At 39.0% G+C, this 24,099-nt stretch overlaps 3 protein-coding genes across 9 annotated transcripts in view; 1 reads left to right on the top strand and 2 right to left on the bottom strand.

The window, feature by feature from the left end:
• Nucleotides 1-306: 306 nt before the first annotated feature.
• On the bottom strand, nt 307-7,818 carry LOC124187866. Its single transcript, XM_046580054.1, has 17 exons — nt 7,671-7,818; nt 7,256-7,422; nt 6,819-7,130; nt 6,597-6,721; nt 6,210-6,380; nt 5,759-5,994; nt 5,062-5,273; nt 4,825-4,989; nt 4,323-4,761; nt 2,808-2,996; nt 2,492-2,667; nt 2,090-2,401; nt 1,881-2,011; nt 1,642-1,812; nt 1,064-1,562; nt 697-968; nt 307-613 (listed from the first exon to the last, which is right to left on the bottom strand). The coding sequence occupies exons 1-17, from the start codon at nt 7,816-7,818 to the stop codon at nt 307-309; spliced, it is 4,032 nt and encodes a 1,343-aa protein (XP_046436010.1).
• LOC124181309 (bestrophin-4-like) overlaps nt 7,759-24,099 on the top strand; it is a 36,822-nt gene continuing 20,481 nt past the window's right edge. Inside the window, exons 1-2 of one of the 3 annotated variants that reach the window (XM_046568605.1) lie at nt 15,144-15,275; nt 15,773-15,918. The gene's annotated coding sequence lies outside the window, so the exon portion shown is untranslated. Of the gene's footprint in view, nt 7,888-15,143; nt 15,276-15,772; nt 15,919-24,099 lie in introns of those variants that run through there. The other 2 variants (XM_046569041.1, XM_046568954.1) reach the window with 2 other exon arrangements.
• On the bottom strand, nt 9,353-22,327 carry LOC124182396 (aldehyde dehydrogenase, dimeric NADP-preferring). 5 transcript variants are annotated; one of them, XM_046569659.1, is made up of 13 exons: nt 22,174-22,327; nt 21,873-22,062; nt 14,599-14,645; nt 13,739-13,882; nt 13,559-13,654; nt 13,262-13,483; nt 13,021-13,184; nt 12,712-12,942; nt 12,401-12,601; nt 12,117-12,232; nt 11,694-11,829; nt 11,440-11,590; nt 9,353-10,446 (listed from the first exon to the last, which is right to left on the bottom strand). In XM_046569659.1, exons 1-13 carry the CDS (start codon nt 22,204-22,206, stop codon nt 10,423-10,425), a joined length of 1,755 nt encoding a protein of 584 aa, XP_046425615.1. In that variant the 5' UTR covers nt 22,207-22,327; the 3' UTR covers nt 9,353-10,422. The 5 variants fall into 5 exon arrangements, with proteins under 5 accessions (XP_046425615.1, XP_046425704.1, XP_046425877.1 ...); XM_046569748.1 differs by lacking the exons at nt 21,873-22,062; nt 22,174-22,327 and adding an exon at nt 19,604-19,744; XM_046569921.1 differs by lacking the exons at nt 21,873-22,062; nt 22,174-22,327 and adding an exon at nt 19,475-19,613.

Genomic DNA, 24,099 nt, shown 5'->3' with positions numbered 1-24,099 from the left:
ACGATGGAAATGATATTGACACGTTATGTGATTTACGCAAAACCACATTAAATATATGAGAACGGAGACAAGACCAAAGCCTTCGGTCATTTTGTGACGGTCGACAAGGACACAAGCCCATCAGTGACTTGAATACGAAATGCGCTGACTAACCGTGGTTGGATCTCGTTGTTTTCCGACTCTGATTTTTTTCCGCCTATGACGTCCTGTGGCTTGGCTGCAACGACAAAAATTATCATAACCCGCATGTTCTCCGCAAAATTTAGTGCATCGGTTTTACTTTTCATCGTAACTAATTGCAACGATTTAGTGACGAATAAATTCCGCGTCGCAAACTGTCCCGTATTGCTGTACATCTTGAGTGAAAATTGGAAAAGTGGTAGAAAAAAAATGCATTTCTAACCCCTTTTCTTTCAACGAACGGTGTGCGAGTTCCAGAGGGAATATGAAAACTGCGGCAAAAGTGCCACACAGGAGACCCAGAAATGCCGGGGCTACATCGTTCAACGCAAGGCTGTTAATAACTGCGGTGCTACCGAGGCATTCCGGTTTCGGAGCAATCCAACGCTTCTGTTCTCTGGCCAGGATTCCGACTTCCTGCAGAGGCCGATGTCTGCGCCATGTAAGAATTTAAAAGTACATAATTTGTGCTCGCATTTGTCGAAGCTGTCACCTTTGTCCATAATATATGCTCACATGATCTTGAGATGCTCTCTGTAGGGATTCTCGCGCGATGCCCACATCGCAAGCACTGACTTCCTGATGAACGGGATCTCGGCCAAGCTGCAAATCTCAGGTTGAGCGAACTCTTGGGCAATCTCCTCGTAAGCGTCAGCAGGGGTGGTGTGATAGGCGAACGCCCCTTCCTTAACCCTTCGGATGCCATCAGAGCGGGGAAGAATCTTTGGTTTACCTTTATCCAGCAGCATCTTCTCGTAGAACATCTTTTCCGCGGGTACAGTTGATATCTATACTCATTGGAAGCCCCGTGAAATTCGAAACAAATGGAACCGCATGCGGTGTCAGTCGGCTGTGATAGAGCAACAAGAAGAAATACACATACTTTGAAGTAGTGTGGAACATACGAAGCGTTCTCGTAGGCAGATGGCATTCCAAAATTCAACAAGTCCCCAATCGTACGAATATTTTGTGGGGGGGTCGAGAGCAGCGACGAGACTACAGAAGCGCTGTAAAAGTTGTACAGCAGCATGCTGAAGAGCGTGAAAACTATGAAGAGGAGATGTCCGCTCTGACCAGGTAGAGAGCTGTGCCACCCTGAGAACAGTTGGAGTTTTAGACCTCGAGGGGCTTGAAGCCGCGGTTCGCAACAACGATGGTTTCTTATATCTCCACCTTGCTGAAAGAGTGTAGCCAGAGTCGAATAGATCCCAAAGGACCAAGGGTTACCATTTTCTTGCCTGTGATAGCGCGTCCCGATACTTAGAACGACAGTGACAAGAAGTGACAAGACAATCACCGCGTTCCACGTAGAAGGCGACAACGGCTCCAGGAAAACATTCCTGACGGAGTGACTGACGGGATGTTTGAACAGGAAACCAGTCCTGTAAGCCGTTTGATTTAAATGATTTTAAGACTCAATTTCGTGCGTTAATCAAAGTAATAACTGTAAGCATTGCTCGCCAAAATGGGTAGTTCTGCACGACCGGAGTGCAGTACTCCAACCGTTCTTGCGTCACAACGGTACCGCCAAGAGTGAAATCGGCCTCCCTGCGTCCCAAGGCACCCATCATCCCGAAGAAGGGCGTCCCATTCCATCGTCCACCGTAGTCGAACCACGTGGATATTTCCACTCTGGTAAGAAATTTTCTCAACGTTCGTACACCGTTTATTCTATTTGAGTTTTCGGCCGTTCATACATAGTTAAGTTGAAGAAGTCGCGAGGGATTACACCCAGGGCGTAATTGATCTTGGATATGGTGTCGTAGCTTCTGTTCGCAGGGTTGGAAAGATACTTGATCGGGTCATCTTCCCGCGGATCCATGTACGCCGTCTGCAATTGAGCAATAGCTCAGTAGTCGACTTTGTAGATGAAAAAAAGGGGATAGATACGGGGAAACGATGGTCTCACCACAGCAGCAAATTTCAGAGTAATCCCGGTAAGGTTTTGGCGGCGATAAACCGGGCTTTGCAGTTTGAAGATGTTCAAACGAGGGGACAACGACCGCCAGGTACCGATAAATGTCGCGTTCAACGTCCCGTTTCGATCACTTCCCGTATTAAATATATCGTATAATTTGACGGTTTCCTCAGCTGTGATTGCCACCACGACGTCGGCATCGACGCTCAGATTCAACCCTCCCATGAACGCTAGGGCGTCGCTCTTATTATTGCTGGTCAAAAGCCAGGAGTAGGAATGGTTGAACATTTTGCCAGCCGAAATCTGGAAGGTAAACAAGTCTGCTATATTCATATGAACATTGACCTAAAATCAACTTTCGAGCTCTAGATTCATACGAGTAGGCAATGTCACCCCAGTCGGCAATTCCTTGCTACTCTCGCAATCAAGGTCTGTTGCGATATTTATACTATGGTAATTATAGCGGAGGAGATCCTCCAGCGATTCTCTATCACCGCATATTTTCGACGGATTAAATATCGTCGCGCTAATCGACGCATTCATTATTTTTTGGCTCAGTGACACCGAGTCTGTGAATAAAATAATAAGGATACCGATAATATTCGACTGTATTAAAATCGACAAATTGTGCCAAATTATCGCTAAAAAAGAAATACAACAATCTTAGTTGAATTGAACCTACTGTGGATGGGAAAATCAATGTTCTTACCAAGATCTCGCAGACAAAGGAATGCCGAAATCAAACGACTGGCATTTTTGTAATCAATGTAGTCGATGATTAAATTGCTCAGCTCATTCTGATCTATCGAGGCCGTGACACTGGCCAACAGCTGTGCGAAGGTCAGAAAAATCGAAAGATACATAACTTGCAAAAGCAGAAACCATTTGTCAACTATAACTGTAAAACATCACATCAGGGTATAACTGGTTTTTGATATTGAAAAAAAGGCTAAGTCATTGCAGTTTTGCGCAATGTTAAGCACACTCCCATTTACGATAGTCATTTATTGAACTATAAACCGTGAAAGGTAATGTGATCGGTACTCGTTACATTTTATGAGTTTGACTTTAGTGTCAGAAGTAAAGTCAAGCGTCAAGGAGACCATTTCTCGCCGATCAAATACATTTTGGTACCTGCTGGCCGTGAGCACAGTTTGGTCAACAATTCAATGCTTTCGATGCAAAAAAAAACCAAGCAAAAGCTTGTTTATTCCAAGTGTATAAAAACGAGCCATAAACTAAAAGTATTAAAATTTAGAAGCTTAGATTATCGTCGTCTGTCCGACTGCACAGCTATTGAGTTTTTTTCAATTCCAACGAATCTCACGCGTTAACCAATTATTTCAAGCCTGAGCATTAACTCGAAATGATTACGTGCAACTGATGCTTTTATTGCCATTGATTCCGTAAAATAGTATCCACGTATTTTTATTGCTTCTGGTCTCATCTCTGAATCAATACACATAAATATATGCACAACCTATTCGAACGCGTGTCAATATCTATGAAAGTGACAAGTTACCTTGAGGCTAAAGGAAACTCAAACATCACGTTACGTTTATTCTTTGAATCGAAGGAGATACCTACGTGGGGTGAATTTCGACGAGTCTTTCATCCACCCAGATGGATACTGAAAGACCTCTCGTGCATCTATTATCTCTTCGCGAGAATCCTTTGATCATTTTCTTGCTTTGGCGTTACGACAGTTTACACGCGGAAATATCCCTTTACCCGAACTGTCATACCTTTCTCAATACCTCAACGAGACATTTACGACATGACCGCCAGTCATCCATACTCGATATTACGTGCTCATCGCATCGTCCGCCTTTGATCAGCGACTTGCTACAAACGCATCGCCCTGTTCCGTTAAATACTTTATACTCCACATTATTGCATTAAATTCCAAACGTCTGTTTGGATTTCATGTAAGTGTTTCTATACGTACGTCACTACAATTACGATTTGCATTAATCACCATTCGCCATTGCCAATGATTGGCTACGATCAAATATTCATGTATGCCTACGTTTACGGTTAACCGACAACTTTTATGTTCTTTACAGTCATCTGCTGTACAAGTATGATTTTTGGTTCGTTCAACAGTTTATACAGCTAGAAACCATGCTCTACGGAAATCGTATAAGAAATGAAAAACTTGCACTACCGTCGAACAGTATTTTGCACCCTAGAGTAAGTACAAGCTAACGGCGATGAAAATGTTAACATGTCACGAGGAAGTTCTGTTTCTTTTTCAAAGCGGTTCGTCGCTTGGCGTATTTCTCGAGGTATATAAGAGTGCCAGCCAGCGTCATACCCATCGAGAGCAAAAATAAAGCTGGTGAAAATTCCTCGAGGGATACAGGAACCGGGATTGCACTGTGACTCTCTGGACAAATCGGCTTCCGGTAGTGCCAAACGTGCCGCAGACGTTCGGCCATCCCTCGTTCGATGATTTTCCGCATCCTGTGTGAGAAAAAAAAAAGAATAATCGCAGAGACTTTTGTGGCTTGGAGGTATATTCGACAAGTAAGACGCCTCACTGACCCGTAAGTGACCATTTTTTTAAACGGTGAATGTTTACTCGTAACCGTAGCCGTATGTTTCGGAGGAAACAATTGGATTTCTACGAGATCGCATATTTCGTCCTCGGCAAAAGTGTCCTGAAAATTGGGAACATCGTAGGTGAATTCCGGAAGTGGATCGGGCGAATATTGATCGGTTACCGTGATTATCTTGTAGGCGGTGGCAACGTCGACGTGAAAAGCAAAACCGCCCTTTTGTACGAGGCTAAGACCATCGCGAGGGCTGTAATACGCGGGCTGCTTCCGCTTCCTGGAGGGTGCTACTTTTTTCTTGTAGAGCTGCAGCGCCACTGGATCAGTGGTCGTCTGTCGTCACATCGAAAGTTTACGGATAAAGGCGAGAGTAAATTCGGAAAGATCGGACGAGGCAAACCTTACCGCAAAAAAATCGTAGTTGTAGGCGATATCCTCGATTCCTACACGCAGATCGCTGTCCAGGAGGTCCTTTAGGGTGTTTATATACCTAGGGTTCTGAGCGAGCAAGGAACCCACGATACTGGCTGAGTAAAACTGATACAAAAGCAGGCCCCAGATGAAAAGGAAGATGAAGACGATTCGCCCGGAGAACAACTGCGGCCCATCCGTTAGACCTGAAAATTACGTATGCCTAATAGGTCGGACTTCGGCAGAATCGCGTAACGGTCACACGGGGTTAAAAGTGATATCCTGCTTCAACGATGAGGTCTAAGAATGTAAAAAAAAAAATATGCGTGTTGTTTAAGGATCGTAGAAGAAGCTCTATCAGTTTTTCTGACCAAAACTGATTGTCTAAATATTGTAAAACATCGGCAAAGTTAAGGTAACGTGTGTAATGTTTGAGGTGAAATTCACCCAGAGTGACCTATCTGGAATACACAACCGAAGTGAAGCAGACAATTCTGAATCAAAACAAAACAGTATTGACCTCATTCGGTTCGCTTGACGACTTGCAGTCACGTCGCGTGTCTCCGACTAGAAGGTAACGCAGCAAAATTTAGTAACGTACAGATATTGGAATTTTCGTACTGTGAACCGAGTCCACGATCAAGTTCAAATAAAGATGATTACGGAGCAGGGGAAAATCTTGGCAATTTACCTTGCTGGCACAAAGAGGCGGCAACTATCAGAGCAGTCTCCGAAGCAGCGTGAATATCGAGGGTAGTTTCGGCCGTACGGTGAGTCAAACAAGGTTCTACCTTCACTGTAATGTACAATAGAAACCAGCACACAAAGGCCGTCAGTATCGTGAGTATCCAAACGTTGGGCGCGAAGGGCCGAAGGAAACCGTTGCGAACTGTGTTTTTCTTTGGATGGCGAAATATGAAGCAGGGTCTAATTGTAAAAAGAGAAACGATTCGGTCAATCTGTATTTGCCTCGATTTTCTGGGTTCCATTAAACTACGTATTTGCTTATTTGCATTGAAGTTGAAAATTAAATTCTATGTGTTCCTGAATCCTGAGTGCATTAAACACGAATTTCTCCTCTAGAGAGACCCAAGTTCCGCGATTTGAATTTTTTTTTATAACGTAACGATGATAATTTCAACCTCGCCAGCCAAGTTTGAACTGTAAATTCGGCGACGTCGATTCGTTCTTCCTTGAACTGCAGAGGCGTTGCGCCAATATCAACTCTGCCAGCAATCATGTCACCAAGCATTCCGTTAAACGAACCGTTCTCCATGAGATATCCCCACGAAGTGGCTTTCATCAAATTCATCCTAAAGAATCACTCGTTAATCGCGGCATAAGTCTGACACTAAAGTCGACTGGGTGAAAATCAGCGGAGGGTGTTTTGTACGATCAAGAAAATCCGTCGAACGTTAAGCGTGCTATGTCTCGTAACTAATTGCACGATGACTTGACAAACGAATGTTTTTCTGAATCAGTACAAAACATTCCGTCATAAAATCAACATAAACATGTGTAACGGTTACTTGAAATTGTAAGAGTCACGCAGCTGACAAACCAGGGCGTAATTGAAACGGTGCATCGTATCCAGGTGCCGGTTAATGGGATACGTTATGTACGTCATGAAGTCTGGAGTAGGAGTATGAGTGATCTAAAAACACAATCATATGGTTAGTCAAATTGTTGAGCCCGGTCAGCTTAAGTTTTAAAAAAATCGCCAACAACAAGTCAATGCATGCTCAACGTACAGCGATCGAGACGTTGAGGGAAAGTCCGCGAAGATCGCCACGTCGTTGGTACTTGTACTGCGTCAAATTGACGGTCAGACCTTGTTGCACATCCCATTGTCCCATATAAGTCACGTTTAGATCACCCCCGTGTCGATAACTCGGGTTGTAAACATCGTAGAGTTCGAAAATGTCGTTTGCTACGACAAGAGCAACGACCAACTCGGTTTCGATTGTAAGAGGCAGCGTGCTCAGTAAAGTTCTCGGCATCGTCTGGTTCGTAACGAGGAGCCAAGAGTAGGACTCGTTGAAGGGGATGTTTTGTTCCGTAAACTGTTGAGATATTTCGTTCGCGTTATAGATTTCAATCGACGTTTTTTGTGCGTGAGAAGTGAAAAGGGCGGAAATTGATACGTTGTGAAAATCTGCCGAAATGAAAAGCCTAACCGATACGTCACCTGATCAAGAACCAAACGGCTCCCCGGACAGTCCAAGTCCAAGACAACGCCGAGTTTGTAATAGTTGACGGTCAGAATTTGGCGCATATTCAAGCTCTCGTTGGGAACGTAGACGAATCCAGTTTTTATACCAGAATTCATCAGCTCTCGATTGAAAGCCGTTGTTTCTGTCGTGGATAATTAAAACACTGTTCAATTTTCAATGTGGTGCAGTTCTCCAACGGTTCAATATTGACAGTAAACAGGAAAGAAATGTGTAAAAACTAGATATTAAATCATTTCGAATCATTCTGACCTTGGCTTCGATCACAGCCGTAGGTCAGTGAATAAACGGTAATCTGATTGTGTGAAAAATGATGTTTATTAATTGTGCGCAAGTTGTGAACTAGTGACAATTGTCTCTGGATGGACCTACCAAAATTATTCCAGCAGGCAAAGACAGTGACCTGGTGAACGTATTTCTGTTGATAAAAATCCTCGATCAGATGACCGGTGACGATCCGTTCCGTTCTTACGAGTCCGTAAATCGTCGCCAAACACACCACGATATAAAAAGGCCGCATCTTGGACCCCGAAAACGATCAGACAGCAAATTTCCTGACGATCCAACGACCGATGCAATCCTTCCGCTTGTAAGTATGAAAATTTTCTATCCCACATCGATGTCTACGTTTACGCAACGCTATTTCCGCCCATAGATAAGCGTAAGTAATGCACATCTGCATAAATGCACCCCAGGGTACGATGCACACTTGTCAGTTTCTCCGTTGCATAATTTCAATGTGCATCTTCAATGCTCTGAGTGATTATTGTGCATCGTGTATCGACCGATCAACTCTTGTCTCAAACAATGTGATTCAGCCACAGCATTTAACTGGTATCCAGGTCTTGGTTCTTCTTTGATAAAATCTCACCGAGGTGCTCAATGCTCGGGACAAAAAAGCCGACTGGTATCGTTTTACACAGAAATTTGTGAGACTCTGTATGCAGCTGTTACACTTGTTAAAACTGTTTGAATCCTCGAGATACCGCGTTCGACAATGAAATATCGCATTGTGCAAACCCTGAAGAAAACTACTCAAGTTTCTGCCTGTCAAACGAGCGAACAGAATCTGCGTTTTCCCATTTTTTTCACGTGACATTTATAGATTTGAAATTGGAGCCAACTACAGGTTGTGTTAGCGTAATGTCGCCTATTCGGATAGAAAAATTACACGTAACCCACGTCTATAACAGTCTTTTCACATAAAAGTCGGATATATCTAATTTGCGTGCGTGTTTGGTTGTGAGCCGATTGCCAAAATTCGGGTTTTTAGGACACGCAATACAACCTCGGTCATGTATGTGGTCACTGTAATAGTTGAGCGAAATTTGGATAAGGTGTCTTTACCTGTTTACCATATCGTAGAACAATATTTACTTACAATTAGTCGTTACATCATTTTTTGACCACGAATTTCCCCATCCGAAATTCGCCAGAGATTCCCAAGCATAATTATCCGAAACGTTACATGTATCTAATATTCTGCGATGGAATTACAAGTTTCAACAAAATATATCACACGATAGTCGGAAATTTCCTTTATTATGCAGATATGAAGATAATCGGTTATAATCGATATGATGTGACCGACAGTCACGCTATACACTCATTGCATTCTGCATATTAATTTTCTCATCGAACGGATGAAATTATAGTTTCGCAGTCACACCTATACTTATAGCTCGAAACCTGCGGTAAAACGTGTTTTGATCGGTAATTTTATCGTTCCCCTATTATATCTTCGCAGAAAAACTATAATATATAACACCGACGAAGGTGTTGCTCAAGAAAACCGGCTCCTGCTGTAGTTTTGCAAACTATTCACATTTGTAGGTCTATTTTTTTTAAGAAAAAAAAATCGTCAATTATATGTCGGTACAGTCTCGTCCAACGACTGCTACTGTGTCAGTGTCAAGATCAGATTCCACATTAGCATTTCAATATACGTTCAGGAAAAACGTGTTTTGAAGGTTGATCGTGCACCTCATACCTATATTCCGCGAGTGATCGGTTTTCTGCATATAGTGCAATGGAATTTTAAAAAATCGGTAATATAATTTGAAAAAGTACTTTATTTCATCTTATTATAATATTTCGCGCCGTTTCTATGATACATACATCGCTTTTAACTTCAAAGTTTATACATTTTACATTCGTCGGTACGTATATTTAGGAATATGGTTAATGTGCCCATATGCATGTATGTACCTTATACTCTATAGCTTATATCTTATTAGCTTTTCGGCGACCTTTATACTTATGCAAATTGATTATACAAGGCGTGTACTTGACCAGCTGATATTTCAGTCTCGAACACCGGATCAGATTCGAAAATCGCGATGGATTGGTTACAAATATACGTCAAATTATAGAGTTTTGAGTAAGTTGGACGCCTTTGAAAAAAACTTTATTGATCATTGCAAATAATTCCAAAGTGGTCTATAAAATGACATATAAGATTTCAGATGAGTAAGCCTGGCAGTGAACAAATGATAGGGTTTAGTTTCACCGTGTTTGTACAGCGGAAACGTCAGCAGCCTCGTAACATTTCGGACAACGGTAAAACATAATCCACTAGTTTTCATTTGTAATTAAACTATGAAAATAACAGTATAGTAATGTGATGTGCTGATTACCGAGAATTCGTTCAACTTTACAACCACCGTAATAAAATAGCAATAATAGTAAAGGTATTTTTTTTAATTAGAGTTAAAAATAATATTAAACTAACGTAGTACAATAACATTCAACAGTACATTAAAAAAATCTATACTTGAATAACTTTAGTCCTGATTCCACTAAATATTACATATTTACAACTTTTATTATTATTCACCCGACAACTCTTTCAAAAATCACTATGTCGGATGGAAACTTGTTAGACCGTGTTTCACTAATCATTTTTCACTAATCTACTTTCTGTACAAATTGTGCAAGAAGAATTTGAAGTAGGATTGATTCTATAAAAAATGATCACACACATTTCATCAAATGACTAGCGCGCAATTTTACTTGTTGATTAGTTCGAGTATGTATGATCCACGTTGGTAGAAACAACTTCCATACAGTATAGTTAGGAATGCAGGCTAAATCACAATAAGTTAAAAGTAGCGCTGTGATAAATTCATTCCTCGTTGCTGCCGAAACTCTGAAAAAACATATTTTTGCAGATGAGTTAGAGTTTTCATATATTCAATTCAATTTCGGTTACGTTCTTGAGTGACTTTTATGAATGGCTCAGATGGATTATTAATTTTCAGTGAACAATTAAAGAACCAAGCTTGAAAATTGAAATTACGGAACTTTCAAATGTACCTAAAATTTGCAATATGGCAGAAAAAAGAACAACAGGCTGTTGTTTACAAAGCATTTAATGAATAATATGTATCGTATTTATTTTCACACAATTACATATTCTGTATAATAGAATACTGAAAATTATATTTGGACGTGTATAATCTTATACGTGATATTATAAAGCTTGGGTGCGTAGATAATTGTGCGTATACATATATCATTTTCAGCTATAAAATACATAGAATGAACAAGACAATGGGATATAGATGTATAGGTAGGTTTTACAGTTTTTTTTTCGCTTATCACGTAGGAAAGTAAGACTTGTACTTTCGAACTTATGGAAGATGAGACCGCCTATTCGGGTCCGTAATTCTTCATTAGATTCACTCTTTTTCCTATTTCTACGTAGTATCTTTTTTAAATAGACATATGAAACGATTTTACTGAGATGAATCGATTCTGTCTATTTTTCACTGGAAGACTATTAGCGAAATCGTTTGGCAATTCGCCACTTTTTTGCAACGGGCATAAAATTATTATCAATTCGAAACAAGTGCGAAAGTTATGGTATCACAGATATGGAACCAAATATACAATGATAAAGATATTACTAAATAAAAAAAAACATGGCAATGGTAGAACTGCGAATACAAATACGTAAAAAATCAAAAATAAAACTAGCATATTATAACAATGACATAAAAAATTTTATTCGTTCGATGATCCGAAATAAATCTATGAAAGTTTCGATTAGGTTGGCTCTATACGTATAACGGGGAATGATCGTTAGAAAAATATGAAAATGTGAAACGGTTTAAATTTATGAAGACTTAACGGAGTGTACCTTTAGAGCAGCTTTAAAGCCAATAGTAACGAGAATTCCTAAGCCAAACATAACAGCATGGGGCAAGTATTTAAATCCAGGAATATTTCGCTTCGCGGTCAACATGCCGAGCAACTTCAGTTTGCCATCAGTATATGGGGGATAGCGACACCTGGAATTATTGTTCATAATAAATAATTCAGTATGAACACAAACCTGAGGTTAAATAAAAGCATCAAAGATGCAGAAAAATAAAAATGGAAGGTAATACTCACGAGGCAATAGCCTCTCCCAAACCATTAAACGATTTGATGAGGGCTCCTTTTTTATGTACAAACGTATCAAAGCTGTACTTTCCATGATAAGATCCCATTCCGGAAGCACCGACACCACCGAATGGCAATGTGTCAACTAAATCAGAAAATCAGTTTGAATTACTCAGTGATAAATAAGTTGTCACAGTTAAGAATGCGTGTCTCAAAAATGATCTACAATAAGTTATGTCTGGTGCAATATTGAACCTCGCTAGACTATTCTGATTAGTAATTTAATCCTGATTACATTGCAACTAAAGTATGGGTTGGGATGGTGTATTGCCCAACAAAAACCACCAATAAGTAATATGAAATCAAAGCATATCAGTTATTTGAAATAGGACGAATGATTTTTACGCATTGAGAAAATGATTGTCAGTATACCTGCGAGATGTAAGACCGTTTCATTCACGCATACGCCCCCGCTACTTGTATTTTCCAAAATCAGAGATACATCAGCTTCGTTTTTACTGAATATGTAAAGTGCCAGTGGCTTCTCCCTGTACCAAAAACATTCAATAGACACAGTATTATTATTGTGAGGCAGTTTCTTTTCGTCATTGTATTTCAGCCAAACGAATTTTGCAAAAAGGATGAGATTAAAAAGTAGAGAGTGTATTGATAAACTTGCTTCGTGGTTAAATTCAATTAGTAAAATACAATCATACCGGCTATTAATGAATTTTATGGCTTCGTATGCATTTGCTATGGAAACGATAGGTAGAATAGGTCCAAATATTTCATCATTCATTATTGGGTCCGTTGGTTTAACATCAACCAAGATTGTTGGGGCAATGAATTTCTCAGCAGAGTCTATATCTCCTCCGACAGCGACTTTACCATTTCCAGACAGAAAGCCAGCTAAGCGTCTTGATAAAAATGTAAATTCTATTATTTATGGTTCTTTGTACAAATCCTTTCCTATCTAGACGATTTGACTGTCAACTGATTTCCAGCCCAAGTATAAAGTATGCCTCACTGAAAATGACGATCGCTGATCATCCGAGTAAGATCTGGACTGTCCTTTGGATTGTCGCCGTACCACTCTTTTAGGACTTTCTTAGCTTCATTAATGAGTGCCTCCTGTACTTCATGAGTACACAATACATAATCTGGAGCAACGCAAGTCTGTCCAGAATTTATACATTTTCCCCATAATAGTCGCCTAGTAGTAATCCCTATGTCTGCAGTGCTGTCTATGTATACTGGACTATAAAAGAAATGTATTATAAAGCTTGAGATGGTTTTCAAAATGGTAGATAGTAAAGAAATTCGCCTAGTCACTGACCTTTTTCCACCAAGCTCAAGCGTCACTGGAGTCAAATACTTGTTCGCAGCATCGCGAACTATTTTTCCAACCATCGTTGATCCCGTATAAAATATGTAATCAAATCTTTGCTTCAACAGTTCTGTTGTCTCAGGCACACCACCCAATATCACATGACAGCATTCCTGGAATGAATTTAGAAGCTCGATACAATTTCCTGGAGTTTAGTTTCTTCAAAAAGTAAAGCATTAGGTTAACTTACGTTGTCCAAATACTTTGGAATCAATTCAGCCATAATTTTTGACGTTGCTGAAGAAACTTCCGAAGGTTTAAGAATAACACAGTTACCGGCAGCCATAGCAGCTATCATAGGAACCACCGAAAGTTGGAAAGGATAATTCCATGGTCCAATAATTAGAACCACACCATACGGATCTTTATATATTTTAACGGAATCTAAAATGTTGACAATCCCTTTCGGTGGCTGAAATTAAAAAAAAAAATTTAACATCGATGGCTGCAAGAATGTAATACAAATGACAACAATCAATAAATCTACCTTCTCAGGGGCTGACCACTCTGCTAGATTATCCAGTAGAAGGATAGCTTCATTTTTTGCAAAGTCTAAGTCCAACACTACGTTCTCATATTTACACTAAAACAAAAATTTTCTTACTTATCAAAGCAATATAGGGAAAGTAGCTCTGAGTACAGCAGAGTCAGAAACACTTTTACATACTCGTCTCAAATCAGTTGTCAGAGCTGCGTGTATATCAGCAATGTTTTCATCGATCATTTTAATAAATGCTTTCAATTGTTGGATTCTCCATTTCAGTGGGCGCGTCTTACCACTCAGGAACGCGTCTCTCGATCTTTGTACAATCTAGAACAAGAAAGTAATTCAATCAATAGAGTTTTCATCTTCCTTATCTCCGTAATTAAAATATAGTGTTTCAAACTACCAATGTACACATATTGCATTATACTGGTATTTTTGAAAAAGTATAAACAAGAAAGATGAGATATTGACACATTCCATTCTTTTTATGTATGACTGATTTCATTTCATCATTTAACCGTAACTGGCTAAATCTCAAGTAACTGTGCGGTATATTTGTCTTTGAGAGTTAGCTGCACTGCTCTTAAATAGATGACCATTTCGTTGAGCCGAACAGTCATGTACTTGACTCTAAAGTAACCGCTGATTGAATATGGATGATGACCTTGGTTATTTGACTTATGCTTAAAATTAACATGTCTATGCGCTGTAACATGTTTTGTTAAAGGAGTGGAATATCGAGTAGCAGCTGAGATCGTATTCGTTGAGAAAAAATACAAGAATAACTCAAAATTCAATGGGGTTGTATAGTTACACTTTTATATTGTTGAAGTACAATTTAACTTCGCAATATCGTGATATTAAATTTTAGAGAAAATACGTTAAACTAAGAACAAGTTTTTTAGTCCTTCATTGTCATCTCAAACTGATCAGATGAGCGATAATTATGCAATAAGACATACATCCTTGAATAAAATGAGGACTTAAGTTGATTAATGAAAGTTTAGGCACTACTAAAAATGCAAAGTAAACCAACTCACATCAGCGTAGCTTGACATAGTTGGTTGTGCTGTTTCGTTCGCTTGGGCTGTGAACAAAAAAAGAAAAATAATGTTAGAAAATAAATAAAAGATTCGGAATGCACGCGGTGAATTACACGCAGTGCGAGAGTCAACAAACAATTTGTGAAACGCGTAGGCGTAAAAAAAATTGTTGAGAATGTATTCCGGCTTTCGCAAACAATTGCGATTCAGAATTCAGCTGCAGGAATCGTTTACAGAGTAGTTGTCATCGGAGAAGTAACAATAGTCGGTATAATCCTAAGATTAAAGCAATATTTTTTTTTTTCCGCGGAAATATGTGACTCAAGAAAAGTTGAAACGTATCCTTCGAATAAAATGTAATCGCATAGTTCTCAGAAATCGAACTTGTCATTACCGCGAAATAACTTCACCTCGCCTTCGATTGTTTCGTGAATCAGCTGATCACTGAGCGTCTAGAATAAAAATCCGGAAACCGAAGCCAACTTCACACTCATGCATTGCGCACGCGCGATCATCTGCATCGCGACTCTGGAATTGTGGTTCATTGTGAGTCGCTGTAAGCGCGGTTCGTGGAGATTCCTATCCGTAAAACTAATTTTAAAACAATGAAATTAAAGCCCCTGCTCAGCAAACGCCGTTATTGACGGGGCGGCAACATTACGAAGATAAAACAGGTCTGCCCTCGATGATTATCTTAATTGCGTGACAACATTTCGTACGTTGATATCACCGCGTATTTATTTGCATGCAATGGGTAAATTCAGAAGACGTCAGTAAATTAATTAAACATTCCTGCGAACGGTGTATACATGCAGTTTTGAAATTCCATAAAAAAAAAAATATCCCAACCGAAATTATCATGGCCAAGTAAAATCGTAATTTTTTATTAATTTTTAACCGATTAATTTCTGTTTCATAGTTATTTTAAGTTTTTCTTTTTTTTTTTATTTCTCAGAGGTCAATGCACCTTTGAAGAATTCAAGCTTTGCTAAAATTCTTCCGTAGATTATTACTGTTCAGATGGTTTTTGTATTAGAGAAGCTATGTTGTAACCTAGAAGTTGATAAAAAAAAAGAGGAATTGGTTAAGAAGTCAATAAAAAAAAACTACCCTGCTTGATATTTTTGGTTTTGGCTACAGAATTTATGTAATTTTTTTGCATAACTTTCAGAAATATCCAATTCACCGTTTTCATAAATACAGCTGACAGAATGCCTCGCGTATCACTAATTGTAAGGCCCAAAATGGAAAGGATGAGGGTAAGACTCTAGTCAGATACGCTATACAGCACCATGGTTCAATTCATACATCTTAAAGGTTTGGAAAAATTTTCTCTTCCATTTATAATATGGTTGGGCATTTTGGGGAGTAAACATTGACGTAGATCTTCTCGAAGAACAAAGAAACGTTAAGATTCTCTCGCATACAATCTAATTACACTTGGAGAGTGATTAATGATTAATTACATCAATTTGGTGGCCTGTTCCACTTTGCTCAGGTGTATTGATAATAGAAGATGCATTATATTAAATTAATACGTTTCAAGAAATCAGTAAAATATTTTTAATGTGTAATTATTTCATGATGTCGTAAACATCGTATTACTGGTCAATTAGGTATAATACTATATTTCTGCCGGGCCTTAATTAACTTTTCTTCTTCATACGGTGATATAAGAAATCGGTTTCAGTCGTATATGACTTTTTTTGATATCCGTGAGTCTTCACGTTGTTGGAGCTCTAGTATTCCCAAAACAAGTTTTTAGAATAATTTCCGTCTATCTGTCTGTCCCGACAAACTTTCCCCACCATCACGAAATGTCTCGGTTAAATTTCTGAAATTTAGACGACTTTACGTTGAATAGTAATAAAATTATAAATGCAATGGGAAACAATTTTGAGGAAAAAAAGACAGTTTTAATGACATAAGATTTTGATCATACTTGATGGTAGTAATTGAATTGGTTTATCAAATGTTGAAAACTATGCCACAAAAACGACTATACTTACGATTTGTTTTGGACCGGGTTGCAAATCTATTTATCAAATATGGATTACGGGACGAGCAGAAGAATATTATTACAGCTTGTTCGTCAGAAATCAGAAATATTATAATTCTGTACAATATTGCAGAAAAATATAATCTTTGTCAAAAATTGACAAAATAAAATTATCGGAACGTAATTGAAAGCATATATTCTAGCCAGAATTTTATGATGACTGGGTATATTGTAATATCATCGCGTGAACTAACCAAGTACGTACAACTAGATCTCATCACGAAGGTATTGCAAAACCGCAGGAGGTCATTCGTACACTTTGTTCGTCACAAATCCTCGCATTGCTTTCCATAGCTGAGTCAAACTTAAACCTTTAAAATTAGGTGAAAATAAAATCATACTTATTATTTCTTCCCAATTAATTAACACCGCGCATTGTCATTCGTGTTCAATGCCAACAACTTTTTCTCGCGACCCATATTATAGGTATGGTGATGTAATTTCTTACAGGTACCATAACGCTTCAACATGCGTATCGACAAGCTACAAAAATTTTTTTCTTTCTTGGCTCTTAACCTTCGAAATTGATACACTACACGATGTGCTACTGATACGAAACCCTTCATTTTAATATAACGATAAATTGAGAATTGGATGGTTGGCCAAAACACGAGGAGATTGGGACGGTATGAATTGAACGTTTACAATATGGCACAAGTTAAACTTTCATAAAGCCAAAGGTCGGAGTCCGCGATAAGAAAACCACTCGTGCCGTTAATCGAAAAACGAATTCAATTATCCTGTTGCGTGTAATAAAATAATTGTTGAACCACAAAGAAAATTCCAGTAAGCATGCCTGATGCTTGCAATCACATCAAGTTTATTCATGCGGTCAAAGGCCATGGTCATGAAGGTGTAATCAAATCGGCGCGAGGCGACTGCGAAAATACCGATCACAAAATACGCCTCGGGCCTTTTTACTGTATACAACTAACATGATATTATCGCCGGGTAAGTTAGTTTCAAAAGTATAGTCGATAATGTTTTTGCACGTGTCGCAGGTGACGTCAATTTATAGAATTTGTTGTTCAAAGACGCGAGTCGCTTACGGCAGCCGATTGACTTTCTGATTACCGGCACGAGAGAGAAACATTATAACGAATAAATAACTTGATACGGTTGCAGTTATTCATAGCGTAGGTATGATTTATTATTTTTCGCACGCATCTTCGAATCATATAAAGTGTTAGGTATTTATAACACACGTGACACTGGTATTATTCGTAATTTATTTTTGCGTGCACGGTATTTTAATTGTTGTCACGATTTAACCGTCGGAACATCTCACCGTCAATTCGCAAAGATTCATTTTGATGCGGGGATGGTTCTACGAGAATCCTGACAGAGCTTTGCGACTCTCTAGAGTTTGTTTCCGCGAGTATATCGTTCAGCATCGTGGAGGATTCGATAGATTCGAGTGATTCGGTGCGGAAAACAATTTCTGCCGACATAATTTATAACAATAAATTTTCAACTTCAACAACCATTGATTTCGTTCGACGATAGAAAGCACCACTGTGTATATGAAAAAACAATGATATAATTTAAATTGAACGGTGGATTAATCCGAGACGTCTGTGACATTTGTTAGCGATTCATCTACGTCACTAAATTCATAGTCCATCGTCCAGGGTCGGATATGAAATTAATGCGATTTCTCCTCGTTTAATTTATACGGTCACTGTGATTTATGGCCCGTCGAAATCTCCGGTTAAAGTTCGATTCCCGAGTCTGGCGCCACGGACCGAAATAACTAGTATAGTTTCGATTTTCAATTTGAGAATGTCCGCCTTTCAGTTATGTCCGCAACATTGTAAGTACAATGCTTCACGCACTCCCGGCAATGAATTAGATCTAGCGACGAGACACAGGAAACATTCAACGCAATTTATTAAACAGCAATACGAGTAAAGCGTCAAATTATTCACGTGGGAGAAGGCCGGTTATCCGTACCTGCGCAAAAAGCGCTTCAATTGGTCATGCAAAACGCTAATCGTAAATTGCCAGTCCAATTCCCATTTTTACTTATTACGAATTGATAACTCATGTATTCTATTAGATCACGCATATCTGCTCCAATTACCCGTGCTTTATTATAAGGCAAATGCTCTAACTTGTAAGATTTATGTCCACAGTGAATATTGTGGTAAAATTACTTTTTATCAAAGTCACTGACCGCAGTAAATTACACATGATATGTTCGCAGGAATATGTCGCACGTCATTGGCAATATACAAGGAATCATTCGAAATGTACTGGAATTTTCCCCAGTCACATTCGTCGGCAGTATTTATATAATCCCCATTGAAAAGTCTGATTGTTGTTTATGGATTTTTATACCGAGGTCAGAGGAAATAAGTAACGCATTACACTTTAGAAGTCGATTAGCTTATTCCGCTAACTTACCGGTTGATTAGGAATTTTGAAAATAGTACGATACACAATGATCGACGAATGCCGAGGTTTCAAAAATGATTTTCGATTCAATTAAAACCGGGAATTTGTCTGGTTAGACAAAAAATATGAAAAATCTAAATAAACCTCGCAATGTGTCTACGAATCGACGCCAAGATTTCCATGCACCATCTCACGTTCACTTCTTCTCGTGAACTCTACACACTTCGTTTATCTCTATCTGTGAACACTCGTGACGGTTGAGAACTCCGACAAGTCTCTCATGCGAAACTGAAAGCGATATTCAGAATCAGCTTACACTACTTACACACTGTACGCACATATAATAGCTGTTGTCACAAAATGAAACTTGCACAATTCGCAGGTTGAATACCGCACACTCGATATAATCTATCTCACCTGTTATCAATCGGTGCGCCTGGTCCGCCAACGATCAGACTGGAGTTAAGCGTGGGTTTGAAAGCGAGAACGTGACTCTCAAAAAAAGGAAAACACGTCGGCTGACTATCGAAGCGACCGGTTATTTACGAATTATGTCACTGGCCTATGGCAGAGAGTCCGAAGTCTCACAACGAGTGTCTCAAAGCATTCAAAGTATCCGCAGCTCAGCCGGTACTCGCCAGTGTTGATAAGCCAGCGTTGTGAGATCTTTTGAACACTGTCAAATCTTTGTCCGAGCTTAAGTATATATGCACACTGCAGTTGCCAAAAAAGTTACAGCTGCAATGTATGCATAAGAATATACATTACGCTTATGCTCGACACGCTGTTTTATGCAGCGTTGATGCGTATCGATAATCGTACCTATAAAATCTCCGATTAGCATACACGGAGAGTAAAAACTCGTTGAATCAAAAAAAAGTAGACTTCAGTCAACTATGAACGCTACAGGATATGGGTGATGATGTAAATATCAGGTTGATACAACCTTCCGTGACCTGAACAAATTAAACGAAAAACAGTTCTACCGACGAATGACTAATTGGTTTGAATACCTATGAAGGTGATTAGACGACAAAATATTTAGATTAACGATTTGTATTGCTTAGTTGATTGAAATCATATTTCCCACAAGGTATTTTTTTAGTTTTTTCTCTCTTTTTTTTGTATTGAGCGCCGACGTTCCCATCTAGATCAAAATAAAAATTTTCAGCCTATTTATGGCAATTGTTACAACTTTCAGACACGAAATCTAATTGTAATCGAAAGCGAGTCCGATGAAACGCATTTTTAGTTTCCGAAAAAATGTGGCTCACTTATGTTCAGGATTCAGACCTATAGTGCTGCCTAGCGTAAATCGCTGTATCGCGAGATTATTATTTTAGTATGAGAATTATCTATCCTGCATTGTTGTTTGTAATCGATATAATGTGAAATATTTCAATGTCTCATAGCTAATATACCTGTCTATAATCTTATGCCGAAAATATCGAGATCTGAATATCGTCGGCGTAAATACAGTATTGGTAAATTATGCCCCCTTAAGAATAAATTGGCAGTGAAATTACGACTTGTGTGTCATACAGAACCGGGACTGTCGTGGAAATCGAACATGTGTACGAGGCGCATAAATAATAAATAATCAGCACACGCAGAGCTGCTGGAAAATTCCAGACTTTACCTGTACGGTCTGAGAGCCATTCCGGTCTTGCATTGAGCTACTAACTATACATATATTTGATCGATATACCACGTGTATAATATTATACGGTAATCAATGAAAACGAAAGCGAAGAAAGTGCACGGATAATATATCACATGATTACGAACAATTTTCAAGTGATTTCTTTCGTTTACAACGTGCTTCCTGATCTTGTTCGACAGAGCGATTAATGATGGGTTGTAATTACTATTTAATCAGTTTGTAATTTCCGCGTTCCCAGTTTTACCGTTCCGTCGACCGTGAAGTTCTAATAATGCAGTACATTTTGACAAATAGAGCGAGCTCAAACCAGAGTACCCGATCAATAATAATTTAGTAATTTAATAATAATACAACACATGAATTTGGATATCTTTTGGATCAAACTTAAGCTTTCAGAGTATGTTTTGAATGTGTAACGCACGGACGTTTTATTTGTTCTTTAGTAGTTTTCTTTCTTTTCTTAAACGCGTCTCTCGATTCCTCTTATAAAGTTCACATCGATCTTGCTAATCAAATATCTCTAGAGGTGTTGAAACCTGCGCAAATATTTATAACCCGTGATGAATACAGGATTATCGCCAAGTTGCTCTATGGCGAAATTTCCGTCGGAATGGTGTATTTAATGAATTCAATAGCCAGGTTGTGAAAACAAAAAGTTGTTGGCATTGGATAGAGTTAAAAATAATATAAAAACACTCTGGTTTGATGCCATGGAAACACGAAGCGCGGGAAAAACATTGTACTAATTATCATATCTGACAAGCAATCAACAAGATGTCAAATGCGCTGCTGATGAAGAAACGATAAGTGCTTAACATCAAACAACGAAGCTTGCAGTTTAATGATATTGTTGAGTGGCGCTAATATTATCAATTCAAAATCTGAATTTAACCCTACCTTATTGGCAGGTATTTAATCTGCGATTCTTCAACTTGGCGGCTTGAACATCGACCAGGCTTGTGTAAATAAATACAGACTGTGTATTGGAATCGCGAACCAGTGAGCGTAGATTATACAAAACTGATGAAAGAGAGCTACGTTTTTCATTGGGTCGGGAGGTATCGCCGATGACAATAAAATGTACATTTCTCGCTATCGGCGAGCTGACGGCGACAGAGATAATCTGTTATCATTAATTGATAATTTACTCACAAGTTTCACCGACTTGTAGAACGATATCCGTAGGTTGTAACAAATTCACTTTAGACCCGTCGACGTTTTGTGCAGATTCATGCTCGCGGTCCGGACTTTCACAGGATGAAAAGTCAATCCTGTAGTTGGGAACTGCGCGAAGGTCTGTAGGGACGGCTCCCGCCAAGTCAACCACGGTGCTGTAATCACCCTGAAAGATCATTCGATACACAAGGTCTCAAAATACGAAGTACGTAATGCTGCAAGTCAGATCGAACACCTTTGAACGGGGGACAAAAAAAGTCTCATTGAAAGTACGTACGCGCGACGAGTTCCTCAATATTCCAGCCTCCATGAGCGATCGGCTACTAAAGATCGCAGCTTCAACTAACAAATTTAATATGACGGTCGACTCTAATGACTGGGACGAATGACAGTCGTGTGTTTTAATTTTAACCTTCGGGCCTTATTTTTATTTATTATCCCCACAAGCTGTGTCGTTTATCAACTCGTATAAAAAGTCACAGTAACAAGTCGCATTTACACGTATGCACGTATGGCTACGGTAGATTGTTATATGCCGATACTTGGTCGGGCCGCGGTTCGATTGCTTGTTCCGTGATATAAAAAATCCGGTACACATCTATAACGCGAACACGTTTCCCCGTGCAAGTGCATAAACACACAACTGCAGATCTGACTCCCTTTCTTTCTCTCCGCGATTATGTGAACTAGAAAGTCTGCTCGGACAAACTTTCATACTGTCAACCTGAGCGAGTTACGCTCCCGATCATCGCTCATGTAACAGGAAAGACGAGGACGATTTTTCCTAAATTTTTATCATATCCGTTAGCGTCAATTCGCAACTACGGTACAACTGTTCGGAACGTTATGTACTCACCATGCTTGCACTTGCGGGGAAAAAACGCCAACTACGCCGAGAGTAACACTTAGATGATTCGAGTCAGCACAAGTTTGCGTGTTTTCCAGCCGTATAAGTATTGCGACAAAGCTCACTTGTGCTCACTTTACACACGTATATTATACGTATAACGTTGAGCATTCGTCGGTACGGACGCGTTAGAAACCTGATCTTTGCTTGCAGGGAAGGGAATAAACGGTCGAAAACTTTTATACCATACACGTTCGACGCGTATGGTTATCCTCCGTAGAATTATTTACTGCCTCTGGCGAAAACGGTTTCTGCTGTATCTTGAATCGGCGGTTGCTCTCGCAGGATACTGCTGCCGAGGATACCTGTGTGAACAATTTTTATGCTTGGAACCCTCCAGAACTTCTTCGCATTCGACTATAACAGCATTTCATTTTTTATTGCCCAATATATTTATTTCATCTACTCGATAATCGTTTTATTCCTTTTATCTTCAGAGATAAATTTTGTCGAAAGTTAAGGCATTCGCGAATTCATCCAGTCACCTATAGAGTGTGGGAATGGTAATGGATGATGTTTTGTAGTTCGATTTATTTATTGAACTAAAGATTGAACAGTGGATTTTCTGGATACACGACATTCTCGAGGAATACTTATTATATATACGCTACTATCAACTAATTGGGACAACATCTTTTTTCCAACATATATGTATAGTAGGCTGGTCCTTATTCAGAGTGTTTTAGAAAATTTCTGCGGACAAGGTGGAAAAAGTTTGCAAAAAAAATCAAAAAAACTTTACGCAAAACTTGAAGCCTGGAGGTCAACTCTAAGAACTGCCTCCAAGGCAGTGAAATTTCCCATTTAAATAACATGGGAATTCGAGCTTACTACATTCTTTTTTTTCCCCGCCTTAATAGTGCTTCGAAAAATCTGAAATTTGGTTTACGTCTTTCCTGTAGTCATAGGTATTTAAAAAAAAAAAAAATTGGCTGATTTCCAGCGATAAAAGTTTCGAAATCCCACAACCTCAAAGTTGTGTTTCGTCCGCAGGAATTTTCGAAAACACCCTGAATAAGAACCACCCTAATGTATATGTATAATTGTATATGTATATGTATATATATATATATATATTTTTTTTTTTTGAAAAAACCTTCTTGTTGATGTCTTTTTTAATTTGAATGATTGACACCATCGGTACTACCTGCAATCCGACTGATTGAAGTAAGAGGTTGTTTTTCTAGAGAAAGTTAGGGCCGAATTATCTTTCATTGGCAAAGTAGCGATGATATAAATTATGCATTTAGTACATTACATCGGTGATAGTGGAACATGTGTATTTTGACACAAGTC

This window comes from Neodiprion fabricii, chromosome 1 (assembly GCF_021155785.1).
Source record: "Neodiprion fabricii isolate iyNeoFabr1 chromosome 1, iyNeoFabr1.1, whole genome shotgun sequence".
Lineage (NCBI taxonomy): Eukaryota > Metazoa > Arthropoda > Insecta > Hymenoptera > Diprionidae > Neodiprion > Neodiprion fabricii.
The sequence above is the reverse complement of the archived record's forward strand: the minus strand, read 5'-3'. Positions and strand labels throughout refer to the sequence as shown.